Source organism: Acomys russatus, chromosome 24 (assembly GCF_903995435.1).
Source record: "Acomys russatus chromosome 24, mAcoRus1.1, whole genome shotgun sequence".
NCBI lineage: Eukaryota > Metazoa > Chordata > Mammalia > Rodentia > Muridae > Acomys > Acomys russatus.
In genome coordinates, this window is record NC_067160.1 from 35,898,966 (window position 1) to 35,923,620 (window position 24,655).

A 24,655-nucleotide genomic window follows, 5' to 3' on the forward strand; every position below is an offset into this window, starting at 1 on the left:
GTACTGCTAGACTCAGAGAAGAGGAAAAAGGCATTTCATGTTTGCTTAGCTATAGTCTTGTGTGGGTGTTGTTATATTTAATTCCTTAAATAAGCTCTGACATAATAAAAACATTTTTAAAAATAGTGTGACAAAATGGAGTTTTAAAAAGGAGAAAAGAGAATTAGAAAAACGTTTCTTAAAAAAAATTTGTGAAAAAATTGAACTTACCAAGCAGACCTGTCCCCAGTAGAGGGTTAAGTAGCTGTGGCACCACAGAGTTACTGTTGAGTTTAGCTGGACCAGGTGGATTCCCAGCACTATTAGATATATTCAGCAATGTTTCTGCCATTGACACCACTGCTGTCCCACCAAGTGTTGAGACAGTCAGTGCTGCCACTGCTGATGATGTAGTGGTTGTGGGAGTGGTTGCCTGGGAGGAGGTTGCTATGGAAACCTCTGGATGATTAGCGGTGTTGGCCAATGCCGAGTTCAGGACACCTCCCAATGGCTGGGGATTCAAGGCCATTAATCCTGAGGCCCCAGTGACAGCTGGGAGGAGCAGGGGGTTAAAGGTAGTGTCACTGCCTGTAAAGCTCTGTAAAGGGTTTCCCAGGGGGCTGGTTAAAAGGGTATCAGCTCGGCTGTTGTCTGACTGATTGCTTGGCAAACGGTCTGGTGGGGCTGTCATCTGTGTTAAGGGTAAAGGAGTATTTTGCTGTTGTAAAAGATCTGAGATGGTCAGATTGAAAGATGGCAGGGGAAGCATGGCAGCTGCTTGGGCTTGGTTCTGAAGCAGGGCTGCTAGAAGCTGAAAGTGAACAGGCTGTAGTACCTGCCCATCCATGTCCCCGGAGAGAAAAGCTAAAGCAGCGTTTACATTCGGGTTGAGAAAACCTAAAGGGTGGAGGTTGATCTCAGACTTGCCTTCTCCTGCTGAAGGCTGGAGGATATTTAATAGATTCTGGTTTAGGAGATGCTGTTGATTCACTGGCAAAGAGATAGGTAGAGAACTGAGGAGGCTGGGGTTCAAGGGGTGTGGAAGATGGTTGTTTGAAGTGCTGTTGGATGGAAAATGAAGGGCATGCTCCTGGCCAACAAAAGGAAAGTCACTCCCAATGGGCAGCTGATTCTGCAGTGGGTTTCCAGCTGCCGTGGTGACTATGACACCATCTTGGAGAAGAGATGTTGTCTTTGTGATGGCAGGGTGGTTGCTGCCAGCTATAGCTATGGAGGACGGTAGGCTTGAACCACCTAAAATAAGAGAACAGAAACACAGTTATTAGTTATGGACAGTAAGCATTACTACCCATAAAGCTTCCTAAGATACACCTCAGGTTTTCTTTTTTCTATTTACTTCACTGTAAGTAGATTAATTGTATCACAGATGATTTGACATCTGTTAATGGAACTTAACTCTGAAAATAAGTGTACCGAGAAAGTTTGCTGAGTAGCAAACAGGCTTCTGCTCATAGCTCTCTGCAAAGTGAAGATGGGCAAGGATGTTACAGTCCATCCACTTAGTTTGGTATATTAAAAAAAAATAAAAAAAGCTTCCTTCCCCCACCCCCAAATTATACCTTTTCAGTTTAAAAAGGTGTTTGGCCTTATTTGTAAGATTAGCAATTTCTTTTAATGAGCAAAACAAGTTCCTGTAAAACTAGAATGTACATGAAAACATAAAGGAGATAATAAAATATGAAATATCAAATATTTTATTGTATAGTTTTCTGGTTTTCTACACCAGTACACACACACACACACACACACACACACACGTATTCGCTGTCTCTCTCTCACACACAAAACCTGAAACTAAACAGAAATGCGCTATAATATTTTAACTTTTCATTTACCAATTTACCTTTCCCTGTGAATTTACATGTACTGGATAATTTTAGTAGTTTAGCAATACACGGTAACTTAAACACCCTATAATCATGTTTTTGTTTTCAAAATTTTGCAACACTTTGAAAACAATTTCAGTGATACTTCAATAAATATTCTCATTAATGTATCTTTTTTTCCCCCCAGTCTATGTCCTTTATTCAACCCAGGAGCCACATGTGGACTCCCTTCCACAGGGTGACAGAATAATGTATCTTTTTAATTGCCCAATTTTTTTGTTTTTCCTTTATTTTTTCAAGACAAGGTTTCTCTGTGTAACAGAGCCCTGACTGTCCTGGACTCCCTTTGTAGACCAGGCTGGCCTTAAACTCAGAGGTTTGCCTATCTCTTCTATCATAGTCTGGGATTAAAGGTATGCACCATCACCACTGGCTTACTTTGTTTTTAAAGACAGGTTGTCACTGTGCAGTCCTGGCTGACCTAGGACTCTTTATGTTGTTGTTTTGACAGGGTTTCTCTGTGTAGCACTGGCTGTCCTGGAGTCACTTTGTATACCAGGCTGTCCTCAAACTCATGGAGATCGGCTTGCCTTGCCTCTCTGAGTGCTGGAATTGTAGGCATGCACCACCATGCCCAGTGACCTGGAACTCTATTTAGAACACACTAGCCTAGAACTCAGACTTTCTGCCTTGCAAGTGCTGGTATTAAAGGTGTAAACAATCACACTGGGCTGCACAATTATTACCTTATAAACTCTTGAACATGGAATTCCAGAGTCACAAAGCTTTTACATATATATTGTCAAACTGTACTCAAGTGAAATAGATGAATACACATTCAATTTACATTCCTTTAAATAGTGTATAATAGTGTGTATCTCTTACCAACAAACTATCACTTTTAACAGTGAAAAACTTAATGATTAATAATCTTATTTTCATAGTATAAAAAGAACACTGCCTTAAATTAGACTAGTTTTCCTCCAAAATAGCACCTTTATTTATTTTCTCGCCTTTATTCTTAAAACTCTACACTAAATGTAAAACTTCAGAGAATTTAATATTTAAAGACATAACATTTTTGTTGCTACATAATCACTATTATCATTATTATTAGTGGTTCTCAACCCAGGCTACACAGTGCAATTACCTTGGGAAATGAAGTACAAAACAAAACAATCAACAAGCCAGTCCCTGGGCCCTAACCCAGACCAGCTGAGAATTCACCTCTTAGAGAATAACCTGGACAACAGTTGCCTTTAAAATCAACCTCGTGACCCAGGTGCACAAGGGTAGGCAGGGTAGGAAAGGAAAACTACATCTTCTGACAAAAGATTATGAACAACTCCGACCTCTGCTCTGCCCTATACATTTTTTGGTGGTGGGGGAGGTCTTTCCATTAAGAGATTCTTGTATGTACTACATTCCTTTGATACATATTTTGATTTTTGACTATTACACACACATATGGTATAACGAAAGCTATTACTGTCACCAAAAAAATCTAAAAGAATTGAAACCTGTTCATGGGCTATGCCATCAGAATAATCTCATATTGACAACATAAGCATTAAGTTTTCCTCCAAATGTACAGGGATGCTTCCAGAACTGTGCAATAGTAAAAATATACTACTTTCTTATTTTCTTTTTTTTCATCAAATGCAATAATTTTTTCTTTTATATATACTTCGTCGTCATATATTTAAAGTATGTAATATGTAAAGTGACTATTAAGCCATACTGATAAAGTTTAGCATTAATATTTTGATTTCCATCATCACATATAAACACAGTGGTGAGCGTTCTCATATATCTTCCTACTGTTTTGTGTGTGTGTGAGTGTGTGTGTGTGTGTGTATGCGTGCAAACACGTGCATGTGGGTAACAGGTGATTAAACCTAAAGCCTCAAAGCCTGGTAATATACTACTGGGTTTTGCTATTTTGAGATAGGGTTTTACCAAGTTGTCCAGAATGACCTTGAATTCGTGATCCTCCCGCCTTAGCTTGGTGGAGGATACTAGGTTTCTAGTCACAAACCATCGGACCCATGCTTGCTATGAGAATCAAAAACAGGTAAGAGGAGCTTGTCAGTTGAAAAGTCTATACAAATAAAAGGGATTTTGTTGCTGTTATTCCTAACATCAGCAAGATGGTAGTGGGGTGGTAACAGTGGTAACTCAAACCAGTATCACCAACACCATCATCAGAATGCAGCTAGAACAGTGGTTTCTGTTTTCCCGTCTGTCACAGTCTGGTTTTAAGCACTCAGTGTTTTATTTAAAGGCTGAGATTAAAAACTTTTTTGAACATATATAAATATTTATGAAATATTATCATGAAATAATGACATGTTCACAAAGATTAGAGTAAGAAGACATACAGAATGCTGAAGTAGGCATATAGTATACAACCCTTTAAATATTAATTCAGATTTTTTTCACAAAACAATCAACACCTTAAATATTTCATTGGTTCCTAAAATTGCTATTTCTACACATACAATTCATCATTTGCATCTCAAAGGCATACTTTAAATGAGCCAGTGAGTCTTATTTACTAGGAATCACTATCACTGTCAATTTCTCTACCTGCTAAATAATAATGAAGCATTTAAATGTGGACATCACCATTCTTCTGGTCACATGTAGAGTATACTTCCAAAGTATTTAGCGAATATGTAGCAAGGCTTTGTGATGATGGGTTTCTTTAGAGATTATTTTTTTATTGCTTCAATTTGCCACTGAGAAGCATCCATATTTATGATTCAAGAAAGTAGCCATTTTGGGATAATGCTATTTTAAAAGCTTTCCATCGAAATACTCTTGAGAAATTGTAATAAAACAAAGTCACTGGGTGTTTTTACCCTGCCAACAAGAAAGGATGGATCCTGATCCAGACACACATACAAATATAAACATATACTTTAATTCTTTCTAATTTCTAACAAGTCAGTTCAACAAGCAGGTATACTCTGCTGGAGAACAGGACTGAAATAGTGATAGTAATTTAAAAACCTTGCCATTTTACCTGAAGAAACTAAGAGTTTAGGGAAAGTGGTAAATGCAGAAATCTCTATCCACCCTTCCCAAATATATAATTATAAGGTGGGACATTTTAATGTTTTTTAATACATTATCTAGGAAAGTGAGGCTGCAGCACGTTAAAGGCTCTAACAGCTACATGGATGTATACAACAGGGGGACAATTATTAAACTGATGATGTCTGAGGAAAATGCACATATGAGAAAGCTACACATCTGATCAGGCATTTGAGAGATGGAGAGAAGATTAAAGTGCTTCTACGTAGAAGCCAATAATGTACTTTTAATACAGAAAGCAAGGCAGATGAAGGGTAGTGAGTCCTGTTTTTCAAATACAAAAATATCTGAAATATGCGTATGGCTTTTACATATCCTGACTCCCTGAGCCCATGGTTAAACCTGCCAATTTAAATAAGCTGTAAATAATTTTTAATATACACATTTTTAAACCACTGAATATAAGTATCATTTGTGATTTTTCCTCGTATTTCAAAGACATAAATCATGACACATGGTTAGGTTCCAAGTGTGTGTTGGTTGAATGAATCTGAGACCCTAGTATCTGCACTCATTTCTATGAGGGAGTTCACTTCCTGTAGACATGGAGGAAGTAAAAACTGACTTTCCAGCTTATTGGTTCAGTGCCAGGAGATAAAGGACAGTAGAAAGGAGGTTGCTTGAAGATGACAAATTACTTTAGCATGCTCCCAAGATGTTAAAAGTCACCTCACAGCAGGAGACAACCATCTCAAGGGACAGTCCGAAAGTCATTCATTAATGCACAGAGATACTCAAAGAAAACAGGAATTTGCATAAATTTTGTCTATTGGATTTCTGAATCACAAACTAAGCAGGCACTATTTTTTCATTTAAGATTTCTGCATAAAAATCTACATTAGGTTGAAGTACGTAAGAAAGCGTTTGTTAAAGTAGTTTTTTGGTGTGTGTGTGTGTGTGTGTGTGTGTGTGTGTGTGTGTGTGTGTGTGTGTGTGTGTTGTTTTTTAAGATGAAATTTCACCAAACCTTTAGCAATAATCAAAAGGCATCTGGGAATTTGGAAGGTAGGAAGTTCCAGTCATTATTAATAAGAAAACATAAGATTGTGTAAGTGACTTTTTCCTGGTTGTGTTGGTTTTAAAGTAGGGGAAAGGGAAACCACTTAAATGTAAGTGGTAGCCAGTCCCTAGCCTAGACCTGTAGAGGTGGGCAGTGTGATGTTTGTGAGGAGATGATTAGGGTGCCTTGCTCAGTGAGTGCTGCACAGCAATCTTATGCACACACAACTCATGCTTGTGGACTGGGTGTACATATACAGAGTATAAAAAAATTCAAGGGATTTACAAAAAGATATTTATTATTATTAATCTAATTCTTGAGATGTTTAATTTTCTTTAGTTTTAGGATGGCGTTTGCTCCTTCAGATTTCTCTCCCTGGTCACCAGCACTCCCAGAGAAGTTTGCACTGTGATCAGCTCTTGTACTATTGTTATGCTTGTATGTGTCCCCCCCCCCCAAAAAAAAGAGTCCATACCAAGTTGATCAATTTTGTGCTAAGACCTTTTAAAAACTGAAATGGCCACATACTTTTTATCCATGAAATTCAAGAGCTTAAGAAATGTCTTATGAAAAATATACATTCACTGTTTGACCTTTGTCATTTACTTTGCTAACTGTACTTTCATTGCAAACAGAGTCAAAAGTAATCCTTAATAAAAGTAAATCCTTCTAGAGATAAAATATCATGCCCTAGTGAGTTTAATAAATATAATTTACTTCTCAGTCCCACTGAACTATGAAAAAATGTCTTCTACATTTAAAGGACTGATTTCCAATGATAATAACACAATAAATTGAAAGATAACTTTTATAAGAAGTCTAGGTATTCCAGTAAAACTTTATTTTCAAGCCTTAGTAACAGCCACAGTAATGTGCATTTACAAAAACATATAAACTTCACCTTTTTTGCTTCGGATTCTAATACAGATTCTTCGTATTCCTGTGTAAGAAATAGGAAGACGGAGGAGGGGACCTGTAGCTATTTTGTTTTTCACAAGGGAGAAAAGGGACCCCAAACAAAAGCACACTGAAGGTGGAGAACGGGAGGAAAACAACTGCAGGATCTGAAGAAACGCCGATGCTGGGGAAGAGGAGGAAACGCAGCTTAAGTCTCAGGATGCCACAGAGATCAGTCTCCAGACATGATGAAGTGAAATCACAAAGAGAAAAAAAAATGCGTCACTAGATTTTCTCCTTTCTCTTGTGGCACTGGGGATGGAAGTGGGACTTCATGCGTGCCATGGAACAGTTCTGCCCCAAGCTACATCCCCATCCTGTTCCTTTTCTCAACACCCAGAACCTATGGGAACTATTTTTAAAAAATATTTGGAAAATGTCAAATTACTCAAGTAGCAAAGTTAATGTGCTATTAGGTAAACAGGCTATTTGTGTGAAAGCAAGATCTGAAAATGGTCAAATCTCTTGTGGGATTTGCTTTCTGATATGCAGGAGTGAGGTAAAATACATCATTAAATACTAATTAGAAGTTTCATTTCAAAAGACAATACTAAACTTTTAACATAGTCAACTTTGTATCTTATATCCTGTTTAATCTGCAACTCTAAAGCAGTGCCTGGCTTATCATAGGTGCTCAATAAATACTGAATCACTCCAAGAATATTCTAAAGCTATTGTGACATGCTAATGAGCTACAAAAATCAAGTTATTATGCTCCAACTAGTATTTTGACAAGTGAAACACAAATTTGGAGAACATTGTAGTTCTATTTTTGAAAACTGTTTCTGATAGCTTATACACATAAGTGTTGGTGCTGCAATCATTTCAGCGTGTCATGACTGTGATTAAAAATTTATGTGGAAGATGGAGTGAGGCTGAAGATATCAGGTGTTTTTGTACAACTTCTATTTTTATACATTAAAATGCTTAGCATACTGTAATGCCAGTGATATAAAAAACTGTGTGTGTATATGTATGTATGCATGAACTCACATGAGTATGCAAGCACATGCCTTGGTGGAAATGAGATCAGAGTACAGTTTTTAAGAATATGTTCTCTCCTTCCACCATGTTGGCCCTGGGGGTCTAACTAAGCTTGGCAGCAATTACTTTTACCTGTGGAGCCATCTAGAAGGTCTAGTGAGTTTCTTATTGTGGGAAGAAACTGAAAAGCACTGCTCCATCACTAAGGGATGGCCTACAGAGTCATGCAAAGAGATTATTGTTTGACTAAGTGGGAAGGGGGTTCCTGTGGGAGTGGTGATGGCAAGGTGCCTCATACCAAGTTATCGGATGAATGCTCATATCTATGCCCATGGGTGCATCTCCCTGGACCACTTGGAGCCTCAGGAGTATTTCAGAAGCTCTATTGGATTTCTACTTTTTGTTTTCCCTTCTAGTTTATAAAAGGCGAGTTGTTACTTTGAATTTGTAAGAAGATTGAAAAAAAAAACAGTAATTTTTACCTTTGCTTGCTAGCACTGATATTGTTAATAGAATGTTAAGTCTTTATAGCTTTGAATTCTTCAGAACTACATGCATGTGGGAATGAAATCTATTTTGGTAGAGTGTATTTTAACATTATTTTTCATAAGTCAAAATTTTGTAGGGCTGTTATTAGTCCCTAGCATCTGGATACTTTTTGAAAGTCCTCAAATACCTTTGGACTAGATTCTATTAAATCATAACTTAGGCATCTCCTAGGGAACTGGAAGATTGATGGCTGTGTAAGAGAGCTTAATATATTACAATTGAATAACGTCTCCCAACTAGTTCACTAGAGCAATTTATTTCTTTAAAGTTACAAAATAGATCATTGAGTCAGCAAACATTGTATCACTGAGTTTTGCTATCACTCTTGAATACATAGACTTAATTAATGTCTGAAGTAAAAACATACTTTAACTCCTCTTGCATACAAGAAACATTAAACCTATAATAATATGTAAACAAGTGGGTGCAACCCTGGCATGAGGAGAACCGAAGGCTCGAGACACTGCCTATGGTAAAAAAAACAAAAAACAAAAAACAAAACCAAAGAACAACTTTCAACAAAATAGGGTTCATTCTGCAAAAATTTAACTAAGCAATGGATTTTCCAACCAGTTTTGTTGTCTGGTTAAACAACAAGAGCACAGAGCACTTCACACTTGCAGATCACAGGCACCATAGAAAAAAGAAAATCTAGGCTTTAAAAGCCTTAAGTGGAAATGCTTTCGAAAGAAAGCAGCATCAGTTCAGGCATGACTGTCATGGTGCCCCGGCACCTTGTTCAGGCTAACCAATATCCCACATCTGTCTCTTCAACACTGCCATCTCTACCTGTTTACACTGGTTATTTCCTCTGGGAAGGGCAGGGCATCACTTCCCTTTCCTTTCTTTACTGGCACGTTAATGAGAATAAATACACACACAGAGCTAAAACTTAAATATGTTGCAGTTTTTACACTAAGTAGTTTGTGGTGGTTCCACTGTTTTGTTGTCTTATATCTACCATGTCATCAGCTGTCCTGAGTTTCAAATGCATTTTGTGCTGAATGAAAACATTTTCGCTTGCAGTAAAAATATACATACACACATATATCTGTAAATACTCGTGAACATATATTTATTCATAGGTTTATTTATATCCTGATGAGTTAATGCATATAGTTAAGAGGTAAGGCAAATAAATGTCTGTATAAGTTTCTCTTCTGTCATAAACCCATACTCTTGTCCCTCAGAGCATTATAATTTCATGTGTTTAGGCAGAGTTGTTTTTAATAGAAGAAGGAATATAGTAAAATATATTATTATATAGAAAGCAGGATGGTTGCTACTGAGTATGTTCATATGATGATTTAAATCCTTCTGTGTGTGGGACTAGTTGTGTAGATGCAGGCAGGGCCAGGGTTATGGCACAAGTGTGTTTGTTATTTGGCAGGCAGACTGAAGCAGATTGGTAAGCCTAGTGAAGTTTTATGGTCAAGGACACTTGATTTTTGACTGCTCTCTAAACTAAGAACACCATACACGTCCCTCATAAAAAAAAAAAAAACCTGAAAATTTTGTATATATGTGCTATGTGTAGAGGTATGAGTTGTGTGTGTGTGTGTGTGTGTGTGTGTGTGTGTGTGTGTGTGTGTGTGTGTGTGTGTGCACAAGAGAGCACATATGGGGTTGAGAGGTCAATGTGAGCTGTTTTCCTTTATTGTTCTTTATAGTACTTCCTGAGTACTAAACCTGAGGCTTACTGATTTGGTAAGATTAGGGGTCGCCAAGCCCCAGGGTGTCTGTCTCTGCCTTCCAACACTAGATTACAGGACTATGCCACTATGTATGGCTATTTACATGGGTGGTGGGGCTCCAAACTCAGGTCCCCTGCTTGCACAGCAAATACTTTGCTGACCAAGCTATTTTTTAGGCCCCTAACAAAATGCCCACTACTTATATATTTCCAGAAAAGTGTGTTTGGCACTTTGTCTGGACTGAGATCTGAGGACTTCTGAGTTTTGGTTTGCAGATCCACCAGAACATTGCTTGATCACTTTAAGCACATCGCCAAGGATACTTATTTTTAAATGGCAATATTAGGCTTGCATTGCAATTTGATATTCAAAAGATAAGAGATACTTATGCATACTTCAATATAGACTATACATGGAAAGGTAACTCATAACCACACAGTCTTTGCCTCCAATTCCTATAACCAAACTGTATACTTAAAAATGTGAATACAGAATCCACATATGGATTTGTAAACCAGTATTTTTAATGTTTAGGATAGAAGGTTCTCCTTAAAGGAGGTTTTGAGGGGCTGCAGAATGGTCAATGGGTAATGGCATCTGCCATGCAGGCTCAGCTACCTGGGTTCAACCCATGGAGACCACTAAAGTGGAAGGAGAGAACTGACTTCACAGTTGCCTTTGACCTCCACGTGTGTGCTGTGACATATGTATGCCTTCCCCACATCATAGGAACACAAAATAATAATAATAATAATAATAATAATAATAATAATAATAATAATAATAATAATAAAAAGATTTTGGAACTTAGTCATCAATTGAATTAAGCAAGAGAGCAAGCCATTTTTTAATGTCTTCATGTCATATTTCTGATTTAAACATAGAGGACCGGGCAAGGCACTAGAGTGAGTAGGTCACCTGAGTTGTATTTAGGCTTTGTTGAGAAAACATAGGATCATGCTTCTTATCAGTCTGGTATTGTATTGCATGATGGCATGCAAGAAGGAAAGAGCTGGCACCATTCCATTTCTAAGGGCTACAGAAACAATCCACAGGCACTCATTTCTGCGTCAGTTAGAAACGTCAGCAAATATGGTTCACACATTCAGGGAATTCTCTTGACATTCTCAACAGCTCATCTCTACCAACAAAAACATCCTAATCCTATGTGCTATGACACCAGACTCCAAGACAGAAGGCAGAACTGGCTTTTATCTAAAGGTATATCAAACTTTACATATGTGGATTGTCACATGACTTAATGTGCTAACTATCTGAAAAGGAAAACAGTGTTTCTGGAGACTACACATTTCAGGAGAATTTAGGTAGCGGAGAAGGTGATATTTCAGGATCAGTTAACCCTGAGTTCTAATCCTGCTTTAGTCATATGATTTTGGTTAGTATGGTTCTCTGAGGTTCATCTGTTCATCTGAGTTTTCATCTGTTAAATGAACACAACATTTTATAGTATGGCCAACTACACATGAATAATATGAATGGACTACTTGGTACACAATAGGTACTCCATGATAGCTATATGCAGCATTTTACAAATAAAATATGGTAGCACATGCTTTCAATCCCAGCACTCAGGAGGCTGAGACAGGAAGATCGTAAGTTTGAGGTCAGCATGAGCTGCATGTCTTAACCTCAAAACAAGAGCAAAGGACCAAAAGATGTTTTTCTTTTCTCCTACAAAGAAAGCTGTACTGTCCCCTGTTGCCTCATTCTGAATGCCCAACCTCATTTCTCAGTGAGTATTAAGGAAAGAACAAGAATCAGTGTAAACAGGTATTTATGCTAGACAATATGATAGCACATTCAGTTGACATAATTCACTTCGTAACAAAAAGAATTATGGGGGTTAAAGTCCTTCTTAATATTTATCTTACCAAAAGAGTTCATCAGTAAAATCAAGTCATTTTCATAACCAGCTGCAATCAGATCTCTATATAGCAATTAGCATTTAATTTTATTAGGTCTAATTTTTCAAATTCTTAACTGACCTTGATTTTTACTAAGTGTATACTTCATGTTAGCCTACATATGCTCAGTCATATCCACATTGCTCAGCATTTGTTACTTGTCTTTTAGGTACCCATATACTAAAGCTTCTCTTACATTAGGAAAACTTTCAGCCCATGTGCCTTGATGCCCCCTGTACTAGCAGTCTCGGTTAGATGCTTAATATGGATGAATGAAACAAACAAAAAAACCAAACGATCAAGGCTATATAAACTAAGTCTAAGCTTGAAAATCAGAAGATACAATAAATAAATGTAGGTCTTTTTCCACAATCGAAACATAGAAATACATCATTATTGAAACACGTACATTTGCACACATGAACATAGACCTGACATGAAGCAAACTATGATAAGGCCTATCAAAACTGAATAATAAATGAGACTAACAATGCTTCACCAAAATGTCTGAAGGCATGCTCAATAAATATGGTACAACTTAAAACACTATGGGCTTTGTTGTTTTAATTTCTAAGTGCATATATTAAACTTTTATTTGTACATTATTAGCTAACACAGCATGAGTCAGTGAAAAGTTGGGAGCCTGTTATGCACCCTTTAATGATCCTGTTAAACACATAAGTTTCATGAGAGTCCATAAACTAAGACTATTAAGAAGGCACTAATCACTTAAAATTACTTTTAAGCCTGGATTTGTATGTTTTTTAAGAGAAGGGATCACTGTGCAGTTCTTCATTGACGACTGACATCAAAACAACCAAACACACAAACTGTGAAGGATGGTAGAGTAAGGGGGCAACACCAGGAAAAAAACCACTTGACTTTACGTTTAATAGACATGTGGATGGTAACATTTTTACCGCACACACAGTGGGATACGCAGCCTATATACATCTACATGGTAACACATTAATAGGTGTCAACAGTTTTCCCGTGAGTACTAGCAATCCGTTTTTTATTTATTTTGTGTTACTGGGATTGAACTCAAGGCCTTGTGTATGCTGGACAAGGGATCTACCGCTGAGCTACACCCCCAGCCCCAAATGGTTTACTTTTAAAATCCTGCTAGTTTTAAATATGAATGCTAGTGTCTCTCCAATCATCTTTCAGTTTCTTCTAGTAGTTTCCTACAAGTCTCAAATCATTAGTGTTGGATTTCAAATATCATTTCTAATCTTTCCATGATCAACAGTTCTATTGCTAAGTTTACCTCTCTAGTATTCTAGGATAGCATTCGTAACAATTTCTAAAGATTTTATTGTGCAAAACATAGTGCTTTTTTCTAATGTGTCTAGTTTTGCATAAACTTGTCTCCATTACTGGTGGATGAACATTTATACTTATTTTGGGTTCAAAACCTTAATATTGATGCTAAAAAGATAGTTCAGTTCTATGAGAAACTTTAAAGGAATTCCATGATAAAAAATTCTGGAAATCAAGTTTTCAAGCCTTATTTTATTAGAAAATTTAAATTATTATTTTTTAAAAGGGAGTAGCCAATGTCCATGTTTGAATTTTCTTGAACAAATAGTAAAGGGCAGAAAACTAGCATGGGAAACACATTAGAAGACACTTCCTACTTCCTCCAGCCTCCAGCCACCCTTTCTTACCCAGTGACCTATTTCTTTGAGCAGCAAGAAAAAAATCCATTTCTTTTTGCTTTTTTGGAGTTTCCAAGATGAGCTTCGTTTACCTGTATACAAACCAAAGCTTGGTAAACAACGCTTATAATGGTGAGGATCGAGGACACATCGCACGCACCAGGACACCTTGCCTTCTAGCGCTTCCTTTGCAGTGTACAGTCCAATGGTTATGAAACCAATTGAAAAGTCAAACCATATTCAAAATGACACAGATGGACAACAAGTAACAAAAACACATGGAATCCCTTTAGTTGGTATTCTTTCCAAAAGACAAGGCCCTACCATTCTGTAAATAAAATTATAAATACTAAAGAAATGAAGAGAATTTTCACAATGGGGGAAAGGAACATCTCTTATCATAATAAATATTTTGGTACAAAAAATTTAAAAACTGTAGAAAACTTTAGTACCTCTGGGTACTTTTTTCTAGTAAAATCATACCTGCTTCAGAACTTGTCTGATTATAGCTGCTAACAATGCTGTTTGGTATCACAGGAGTGGAGGACGCTGAAATTCTTGACTGAGGTGGATTGGGATGTAATGAGTTTCCTAAAGCCATGCCCGACTGACTGAGCATCCCACAGCTCCCGCTAGCCTGAATCTGATTTATTAAACCTGCAAGATGGTGGTTGGGGACTGGACTGTTACTGTGAACAAAGTTAGTGTTTGCATTGTGGCAGTGCACGGCTTCCCCTCTTAAAGGTATGCTCTGTGTCTGAAGAACAGTGGAAGTCATATTAGGATCTGGAAAATGCAGCTGGTTAGCAGAGCAAGGCAAAGCAGTATTTGATCCCCCACAACCCGGGGTACTATTGCTACTCAAGTGAGAGCTTTGACAACTCATAGACTGTAGTAACTGAGACATTGAACTGATGGGAAATGACCCCTGCCCCTGCTTCCTTAGCAAGTCGGGTCCAGGTTTAGGAGCTGCAGAACTATCCATCTGAGACTGTCTGAGCAAACTCAACACTGTGGTAGGTGGCTGTTTTCTTTTCCGTAATGAGTCTTTTTGCTGAGACATCAACTTATCTCTTAGTGCTGCTCGCCCGCTTTGCCCTTCACCTGTGGGGAGAAGCATGTTGGCAGTTGGAGGGAACATGGTGTTTAAAGTGCTATGTCCTTCAGTGTTGCCACTGCTGGCAACAGCTCCAGAATTGTTACTGCTGCTACTGTTGTTACCAGCAAGTTTGTTTTGATTTGCTAGCTGTGCTTTGGCTGCTGCTGAGAGTAAACTACTTGCTGGAAAGGAGGCAGCATTGTGCTGGTTCAAGATCTGATTTAAAGGCATTCCCAGCAAACCAGGCTGACTCTTTACAGAACCATTTCCGGCAGATGCAGTCGGGAAAGCTGCACTGCTTGGGGTATTAAGTACATCACTCATTCCAGCAATTAATGGGTTAGGGGTACCCTTGTACTGATGATGTCCATCAGACTTGGTAGAAGGGCTTGATGGCATTGATGGCCTTGGGGAACCTATTGTTGACCTTGGTGACCTAGGTGGAACCTTTATGCCACTACAAGTGGCCTGGGGTCCTACGGGTGGCATCATGAAATTTCCATGATCTGATGATGTGGAAGATGAGCGTGATCTTTGGGGCGATGCCTCAATCCTTCCAATTCCAGTCCCCATCATGTGCACTGGGGATGTCACTGGAGAAGGGGACAGGGAGGTTGAAGCTGAATGCTGAATTCTTTGTACGTGACTCCCATGATTCATATGACCAGGTTTTACAGTTGGCAAAGGGAGATTACTTGGCAAAGGAACGACAGCAGGAGGCATGCTTACATTCATCACAGGTACCTGAGAGTGGACATTTGAATGGAAACTGGTTGGATTGATGATAATAGGGTTCTGATTCACTGGTTTACTAGGAATAGGGTCAAGAATGCCAAGTGGGTCTTTCTCAGATGTTAATGGCTTTTTCTGAAGAGCACAAGAAGGTGGAGGAGGGGGAGGTGGGCCTTGGAGTGGTTTGTGGTGGAACATTGCTCGTGGTATTTCCATATTAGTTGAAAAATTACACATTGGTTTTTTCATTACTGGACTCTTTGTAGTCAAGGTTGGGGAAAGAGGTATATTAGTTCTTCCAGCCATTGCGCAGGATGACTGTACGGGAGAACCATGTAGCATTACTGATGGTGGAGAAAGAGGAGTCCTATTGAGGTGAATAGGACTGGAATTGGGAGCTCCATGAAAACCAGGGTTATTTCTTGTGAAGACATCAGGGCTTCCTAGTGGGTCAGTCCTTGGAGAGATTGAGCCATCTCCATAGATCTGGGAACCTGATGATGCTGGGCTGGGGAGGCCTCCATGGCTGCCACGAAATGGAGATTTCTGTCCATGCTCACTACTGCCCAATCTCTGCCGGGGGTAGACAGGGTGGAGCTCCTGCTGCTGACTTCCAGGCAGGTCTTGCACGTATAGCCTTCCCATGGCATTTGATGGTCCACTCATTAACTTAAAAGGATTCTTACATTCCGGCATTACAGAATTTGTAATTCCTTCGTGAGATTTGTTTCTTACTGATCTTGGAGTTGCTGCCCGTGAAGGTACTGCTGGAGTTGCATCTGGTGTGAAAGAGAAAAACAATTTTGTTAATTGTCTCAACTATTTTGTGTTGGGGAGAAAGGGAGGAAAAGCAAAAATTGAGGAGGGTGAGACAAGGACACCTGGGAATGCAAACTTGCAAACAAAAGCTGTGACCCTATGGAGTGAAAACAATTCTGTAAGCTATATTAAACTTGATTTAAACAAAGTACATTATTCATCCTTAGTTGATGAAAAGTTCTCAGTGACTATTTATTACACTTGTTTACCCCTTGTCTGTTAAGAAAGCATGGGCATAACAACCAGTACAGGCTGACACTAGTCATTTTAATAATTAGAATTTGAAAAATCGAGGCTGGCAGCCCAGATGGCGATGCCAGTGTTGTTGTTCTGCTCGGCTTGCAATCCTTGAGAACAGTCACAAGAGAAAAACTGTAATCTCTGTGGCACACTTTCTTGTGCTACTTAAATAAAGTGCGATTTCTACAGGACAATGCTGCTCTACAACTTTCCTTTACTTCACTGAAGCCTCCTGAGACACTATGGCCACAGGTCCTTATCCTAAAATCGTCACTGTGAGAACAAAGCTCCTAGCTTCTTTGACTTGAGTAGATGAGGCTTCTGTTCTTTCTCACAGTGGTAACAGGAATGCCTGTGGTAATATACTCATGATGGGAACACTGTCTGTAAATCTGTGCACTACAGTTTCTTAATTGGCTCTTCTTGTGAAGGCAGTGTTAGTCAAATGGCTTAGGTAAGACATAACAGTCCGTTGATAGGGACAGACTTCTCACGTAAAATTTAGTTGGAGTGATAGAGTCTTCAGTACTGGATTGCAATTGAGTATTCCCTTTCACACCAGCTCATGTCTCCATCTTTCGGAAGCCCTTCAGTTCCTTTGGAGATCAGACAGAATACGGGCAACAAAAGCAAGCTTTGGCTTATCATACAGAATTTTCAGCCTATCATGTCAGATTTTGAGGTTCAAGATTTTGTTTTAATGTTTTAAGGCCCTAGGAGTAGTTAAGTATTTTTTAAAGTTGCATCTTCTAAAACAAAGATACTAAGTAATATTCTCATATGCTAATTCCCATCACTTTGTGTTGGCTTCTTAGAGAACGGTGTTGAAAAGAATGCAGTTATCGTTGTGCTCTATGAGAAGATAGCAGAGAGCCTAGGAGGGCACAGGAGATCAAAGTGGCACCAATCATACTATGTATTTGCCATATCTATTTTGAGACTTAAAAGCATATTAGCAATTATACTTAGATTCATTTGCAATCAGGCATAATTACACACTGAAAGCGAATCAAGTTCTACTATTTGCAAGACGGTATATGGGTCAGATCGTATAATAACTTTTAAGGCAGCACTTCTCAACCTGGGGCGTACAGATTCCAGAGAGAGGAGTGAACATGTGTCCCCACTTCCCACTTGGAATATGTAGACTTTCTGATTCTAGGATGGTAGAGGATCTTTGAAGGAGGAATTATGTTGGGACTAAACAGCGTAACAGAAAAAGAAGATGCACTTGACTGAGGCTAACTTTCTTGTGAAAGAGGGATCATTCAAGGTGTGGATTAAGATATGCAGTGCACTGTGCTTGGTGGATAGTGAGGACAGCTAAATGTAGCAGCATCACGGGCTATATTCTGTATAGTCCTATGAGTCATTGGCTTCCATGTTTTCTTATTGTCATTATAGCTGTATAATTATCTACAGTTCTGTGAGTAAGATTCAGACACCAGTTTCACCTTTTATAATCAAACTAAGAGAATTTAGACAATAGTGGTTTAGAAAGGATTTCTTCTATACCTGAGGATAGATTGTTAGTATCTTTAAAATAAGAGGAATGTTAAATAGACAAGATTCAGGATGATGTTGAATAACAGGGGCCAAAGTACACGCTAGCAAGTGTGAAGACCTGGTTCTGGTCAGGTGCTGCCCGTACATTCAGGTAGGACATTTAAGAGAATAAATGGAAACAAAGTTAATACTCATGCTAAAGGAAGGTGAGAACTGCTCTGTAAGTATGAATTTTTATTACATAAACCTCAGTTTATGATAATATAAAGTTAGGAAACATAAAACAGTGCACTTAATGCAACAAAACACAGTTATAAAAGGAGATGGGACATAATCCTCATGATGTCCTTACTTTCAAGTATTGGATTTGTATGTACAGCTACAATAAAAGACCTAGAATAAGGATCTGCTGGGGTTTTTAGAGAAATAGGGCAGACCGTGGAGGCAGGCTAGTGTCAGGATGTAAGATGGCATGCGATCAGCACACTTAAGAGTAGTGTGGGCTGGAGATAGCTCACTGGCTGCTTACAGAGGACCTGGGTTGGGATCATATCATGTCTTTATCTGACCTCTGCCAGCACCAGGCACATATGCAGTGCTTGCACATACATGCATAAATCTAAAAACAAGAGCATTAGCAACATATGTGCAAGATGCATGCAGAGTACTAACAGCTACGCTGAGGTGGCAGGGTGATGTTAGATTTTAAATAATTCATTACTACCAAATGTACCTTTACAATGTTGGGGCCAATTTGTATTAAAAAAAAAAAAAAAGAGAAAACTGCGCCTTGTTAAGAAATAAGTTCCCAGTGGGGCACATGGGACGCACCTGAAATTCTAGCACTTGGGGAGTTCGAGGCCAGCCTGGTCTATACAGTGAATCCAGGACACCCAAGGCTACACAGAGAAACCCTGTGTCAAAAAAAAAAAAAAAGTTCCCTGAAAGATTTTTTTTTTTTAGCCTATTTCAATGGAGCAATTAGTTTGATTATTGCTTGTTCAAAGTTAGTGGGTTATTAGACAAAAGCTCCATGTTAACAACAACTAAATATCAATATTTTTTCTCTGTACTTTTGGCCCAAGTGTTTTTAATTATATGCAAATGTTCTTGCATCCGGGACTACTGGCTCTAGTTTATTATTACTTAATCTCCCATTCAACTCAGATTATTTTCCATGTCATCCCCTAATTATGGTATATTAAATATGGTATATAATTATGGAATAAAGTTTCTATTTCTTATGTCTAACTTATTTTTCACAGCTGGTCCTGATTTGGGTTTTGCCACGAAACCTTGGGTGATTGTTATAGGTTACACACATTATGGTGATGTTTTCCAGAACTGTCCATCACACACACTTGGGAGCTTAACTGTACTTGTTTTGAGTTTCACTCCAGTCATAGGCTATACTGTTCTAAAGGCGGCTTATAGGAACACTATGAGCACAAGTTCCTCAGCTGCACACAGAGAACAAATTGATCATCAAGGGAAGAATACCTCACCAGTGAAAAAGTCCAATGGACCCAATCTTAAGCAAGTAATGAAATCTACTGTAACCAGTGCAGGGTTAGCTGATGCTGTGTGCCTTTTGATGACTGTACAGCATCACTCCCACATCGCTCCTCCCAAACTGAGCAAACATCTGATGTGAGGAAACAATTACAAAATCCAAACTGAGGAACACTCTGCAACACTATCCTGCTGCCTCAAAAACGCCAGTGTCCTGAGAGACTGACACAGATTGAGAAACTGAAGACTAAAGAAATGCAAAACTAATTATAGTATACGATCTCTGATTATATGTAGATTCTAAAAAAGAAGCGAACTTTAAAAAAAAGCTAGAGTTATTTGTAAAAAAATAAAAGGAACTTGAATATAGACTACGCATTAGTTCATAGAAGTTTTTCAGTACTACTGGACTGTGGTGGCATAGGAGAATGTCATTCCATCTTCAGATGATTATATCCTATCAGGGAGCACTTGACATTAGCAAGAATATTAATGTCAACCTGGAAAATCAAACCTAACAGCATAGGTGAATTCAGCCGATACCCTAGCACTTTTCTGTACCTTTGAAATTTTTCACAAAGGGACATGGCTTGATGTGTGAAGGCACGTATCACCAGGCCTGAGAACCTGTGTCTGACCCATGAGAGAGAACTTACTCTTGCAAGCTGTCCTTTGACTTTCACATGCGCACTGTGACCATGAATGTGCATGAACACATAAACGCACTTCAACACACAAATGTACTAAAATTTTTACTTAAAAAAGAAGGTTGTGGGGGCTGGAGAGATGCCTCAGTGGTTAAGGGCACTGGCTGTTCTTCCAAAGGACCTGGGTTCAAATCCCAGCACCCACATGGCAGTTCACAACTGTCTGTACTTCAAGTTCCTGGGGGATTTGACACCGATCACACAGACATACATAGAGGCAGAACACCAATAAACAAACAAACAAACAGATAAATTGAATGGCGTGTGTGTGTGTGTGTGTGTGTGTGTGTGTGTGTGTGTGTGTGTGTGTGGTGTGTGTACTGTGGGAGTATAAGATAAAAAGCTCTCGGCCAAGTGGTTTGTATTTGGGGAGGGGCTTAATAAATAGCTATTGTGACTAAAAGAAGTAACATGGTTAATTTTTTAAACTGTGGTTAAAAATGGGCTTTCTCATCTCCCGATTAAAGTTTCCTCTAACTCCACTCCTCCCAGCTTCTCTCCTCTCGTCTGGATCCACCTCCTATCTTTCCTTCATTAGAAAACAGACAGACTTCTAAGGGATAATAATAAGATAAAACCTAGTCATGTAAGGAAAACTTGTCACAATACTGGTAAGCTATATTTGGGACTTGATCTTATCCACTGAAACCTAGGCCTGTATAAGAGGATGTTTCATATAAAGCAATGTAGCATTTATTCCTGTTAGCTTGTCTGTATGCACATACACAGAGCTTTAATTTGTTGGATAGTATTGACTTTGATTGCATAACTATGATATGAATAAGACAATTAAAAAAATAGATCTATGGTAATTTTTCAGAATTTGCTGATTATACTTAAAATGGTAGAAGTTAACAAAACTGTGGATGTTTAAAATATAGGCTGAGGAATCCCTTGCAAAGTGATTTCTAGCTACTACCTCTCTTGGCATGGAGTCAGGAGACTACCTATCCCTGAAACAATATTACATACTTGTTCCTCCTCCAGGACTGGTGAGCACTAGAGAAGGATGTGGAGCCTCCATGCTTTTATGGAGCGTGGCCACTGCAATGATTTTTCTCTTATGTATGCATAGCTTTGTGACATCTTCATCGGCCTTAACATCTTCTGCAGTTCTCTGTTTCACAGCAGCTCCCGGATCAAAGTTAAATACCTGTAACAAACCCCACAGATTCTGTTTATTGTATGTCTGTGAAAACATTTAATAGAACAAACTTTCATTTACAAAGAGAAATGGTATGCACAGAGTAAGAGAAATAGGAATTAAGCTTTTAAGGTTTTGAATGGAAGGGAACAACTTTATATAATTTAAAAGTACTTCGGGCCAAATAATATTTTTTAGTGACAAACAATGAAAATTATACAAATCTTATGATAGCTAAGCTAATTAAACAAAGGGGATGGTACAAAATCTATTCAGGTTTCTAGTTTAGATACTTCCTGATGGAATACCAGCACAGAAACAAATGGAGCACGCCGTGAAAAAGGCGTAAAGCTGCAGCATCCTAGATCCTCATATTTGCCACAACATCCCTACATGCTCACTTTCCCTGTTGCTTACTTTTATTGCTACATTAATACTATTACTTCCTTACTGAGCTAAATATCTGTTGTATGTCAAAATTCTTATTATATAAATTTATCCTAAAATATGTTAATATACAAAAGAAAAAAGGTGTTTATTAATCTTCAGTTTGAAAAATAACACGAAACACACATTTCAGAGAATAGTTAATCTATTTTCATACCAAATTAATATTTCACCATTTTAAACTATGTTGCTTTTTACTTTTTAAAGCAGTAAAAATGTCTTATGTTTTTGCTGAGAGGTTAACCTTGTGATTTTAAGAGTGTCTGTGGCAGGTTTACCAATACCAGTGCAAAGAATAACACGACAGATTTGAGTAGCCATAGTAGTCAATGAAAGCACCATAAGATAAGCAAAGCTCCAATAAAAGGTACAATGAAAGTCAGTATGTCACCTTAGAAAATGAATCAAATTATTTTTTCACAATCTTTAACCACTCCAAAGTGCACATAATTAAAATCAATATAAGACTAGAAAACTAATATAAAAGTGAGATGCCAAATGAGAAAAGCAAATACATGAAATATCTAAACCAAAACCAAAACTGAAACCCTGCTGCAGCTCTACTGTGAAACGGTTACCTTGGGAAGAATAAGAGGACATTCCAAGCCACACTTGCATGTTCCGTCAGTAAGCAGGTATGTCTTAACCTGCTCCAAGCAAGATAACAAAGACCCACTGGGACTGTGAAAATAGTTTAAAAAAACATCAGGAAATAATTTTGACTACATATATTATGAGAAAATATAGTTTATAGACTTACTGTTCCTTTATTTCCTAGCAGGGAAAGACATTGTCTTTCCAATATTATGTTAGATACTAAATAATAGATGTTAACTTTCTTTCTTTGTAATCAAAATATTCCTCAGAAAAATACATATTTTCATAGATAATGAGAAAGTTTTTGAAAACTGGGAATGGATTAAAGATAGAAAACTATTCTTTTTTAAAAAACTTTTCATGATCTTAACTTTTTATTTTCCACCGTAAACTTTTCATCACAGTTCTATAAAAGCGTTATTATGTAAGTATGGATACACATAGGTGTTTGTATATGTACATACATACATATGGATACACACACACACACACACACACACACACACACACACACACACACACACACACACACAATCTATGCAGGACAGAGTTTGAATTTTCCATAAGAGAACACAGAACTAGTGACTATGAGAGAAAAATGAAAATTACCAATTAAAGCACATTTAGCTTCAATGTGACAGCACACTAAAACTCATATGCAAAGCATCACTCCTGGACAGTCTACTCTGCTTCCACAGACACACAGACAGCACTTGAAACGGGCTGGGTTAAGATGCAACTCATTGTGTTTATGAAAAACTACACAAGTGACTCTAAGACACAAAAGAAGAGTCTAAAAAAAAAGCCCCCTAACTTAGCTAAATGATCGACTTAGGGTGTTTTAGATGACATGAAAGGATGATGATAATAATTTCACATTAGATGGGAATTTTACCACAACAGACTGGGGCACAGATGCCTTTACAGGTCTGATAAGCTTAATAAAACAGTGTCACTAAAATATACCATATTGATTTTTCCTATGAAGAATTAGTAAGTTTAATAAAAAAAAACTTGCTCAATATTTTACTTAAAAGAAATTGTATGGATGGCAATCTTGAGGGATTTAGTTGTAAAATTTAGCCTAAAGTGAAGAATTCTGAAAGTCTTATTAAGAATACTCTAGACACTTTAAAAATACTTCCTATTACAAAGTTAGGTCTTTTTATCCAGTTGTAGTTCTTTAATTAACTTTTGGGAGTTATAATTAATGTAAAAATAGTAATGTCTTGAATCACAGATAAAACCTAAAGGATTGGAAAGAGGTGGAAACATAGCATGCAGCTTCCATGCCAGGAGGCAGGAACAGCTGGAAAGCAACCCAGAAATGGCCAGCTGTGTGCTGAAGGGAGAAGCAGAAGGTGGGCTGAGCAGATCAGATCCATGCCGGGCTAATTTAATGTGAGAGCATTTTAATTTCACCTTCTCTGGGAAGTTCCTCTCTAAGAATTCTTGGTGCTGAGATGTGATTTGGAGACCTCACACTAAGAGGATTATCAGACATTCAAGACTGGGAGATTGGGAAACTCACCAACAAGGTAACTGTGAATTCTTAGACATTAATTTGTTTTTTGACTCCTAGACTTGAATTTTGCTCACAGCAATGTGAAAAGCTGGCTTCCTAAGTATTTATCAAGAATTTGGAATCACTTGGCTCAGGTTGGGTATAAGTTTTTTCTTAATAGATCTTGAACAGTCATGAACACAACATGTCACCAGAAACGTGCAGTTTTATATTAATAAGAAAATATTTCTGACAATCTATGAACTGCACTGGCAATAGGAATACTTTGAGAAGACTAATCCTGAGCACTTGTGCATCTTATCTCCATGGGCTAGGTGACATAATCTGTACTTTCTTATTCCTTCACTACAATTAACAGAGAACACCTTTAAAGTTAAAAGAAAGAAAGAAAGAAAGAAAGAAACAAACAAACAAAGATATTATGTGTGACAAAGGAATTTCAGTAGGTATTAAGTTTACCTCAAGAAACTGGAAAGTCACCCAGAAATGGCCAGCTGTGTGCTGAAGGGAGAAGCCCTTATCCAGACCAAACAAACTCATATCTAAACTGACTTCTTGGGTTACGGCATCTGGGTCTTCATGTTCATACGACGAAGAACATCTTATTCATGTATATTTGGTTTTTATCTTAT

At 38.0% G+C, this 24,655-nt stretch overlaps 1 protein-coding gene across 3 annotated transcripts in view; it reads right to left on the minus strand.

The window, feature by feature from the left end:
- The window catches only part of Mbd5 (methyl-CpG binding domain protein 5), a 144,393-nt gene that overhangs the window by 39,266 nt on the left and 80,472 nt on the right, over positions 1–24,655 (minus strand). For 2 of the 3 annotated variants that reach the window (XM_051166102.1, XM_051166103.1), the window contains exons 5-8: positions 22,480–22,582; positions 21,283–21,463; positions 14,179–16,305; positions 211–1,233 (exon numbers count right to left, since the gene is read on the minus strand). In XM_051166102.1, the coding sequence (XP_051022059.1) occupies positions 211–1,233; positions 14,179–16,305; positions 21,283–21,463; positions 22,480–22,582 (3,434 nt within the window). The remainder of the gene's footprint in view (positions 1–210; positions 1,234–14,178; positions 16,306–21,282; positions 21,464–22,479; positions 22,583–24,655) is intronic. The other variant, XM_051166104.1, reaches the window with a different exon arrangement.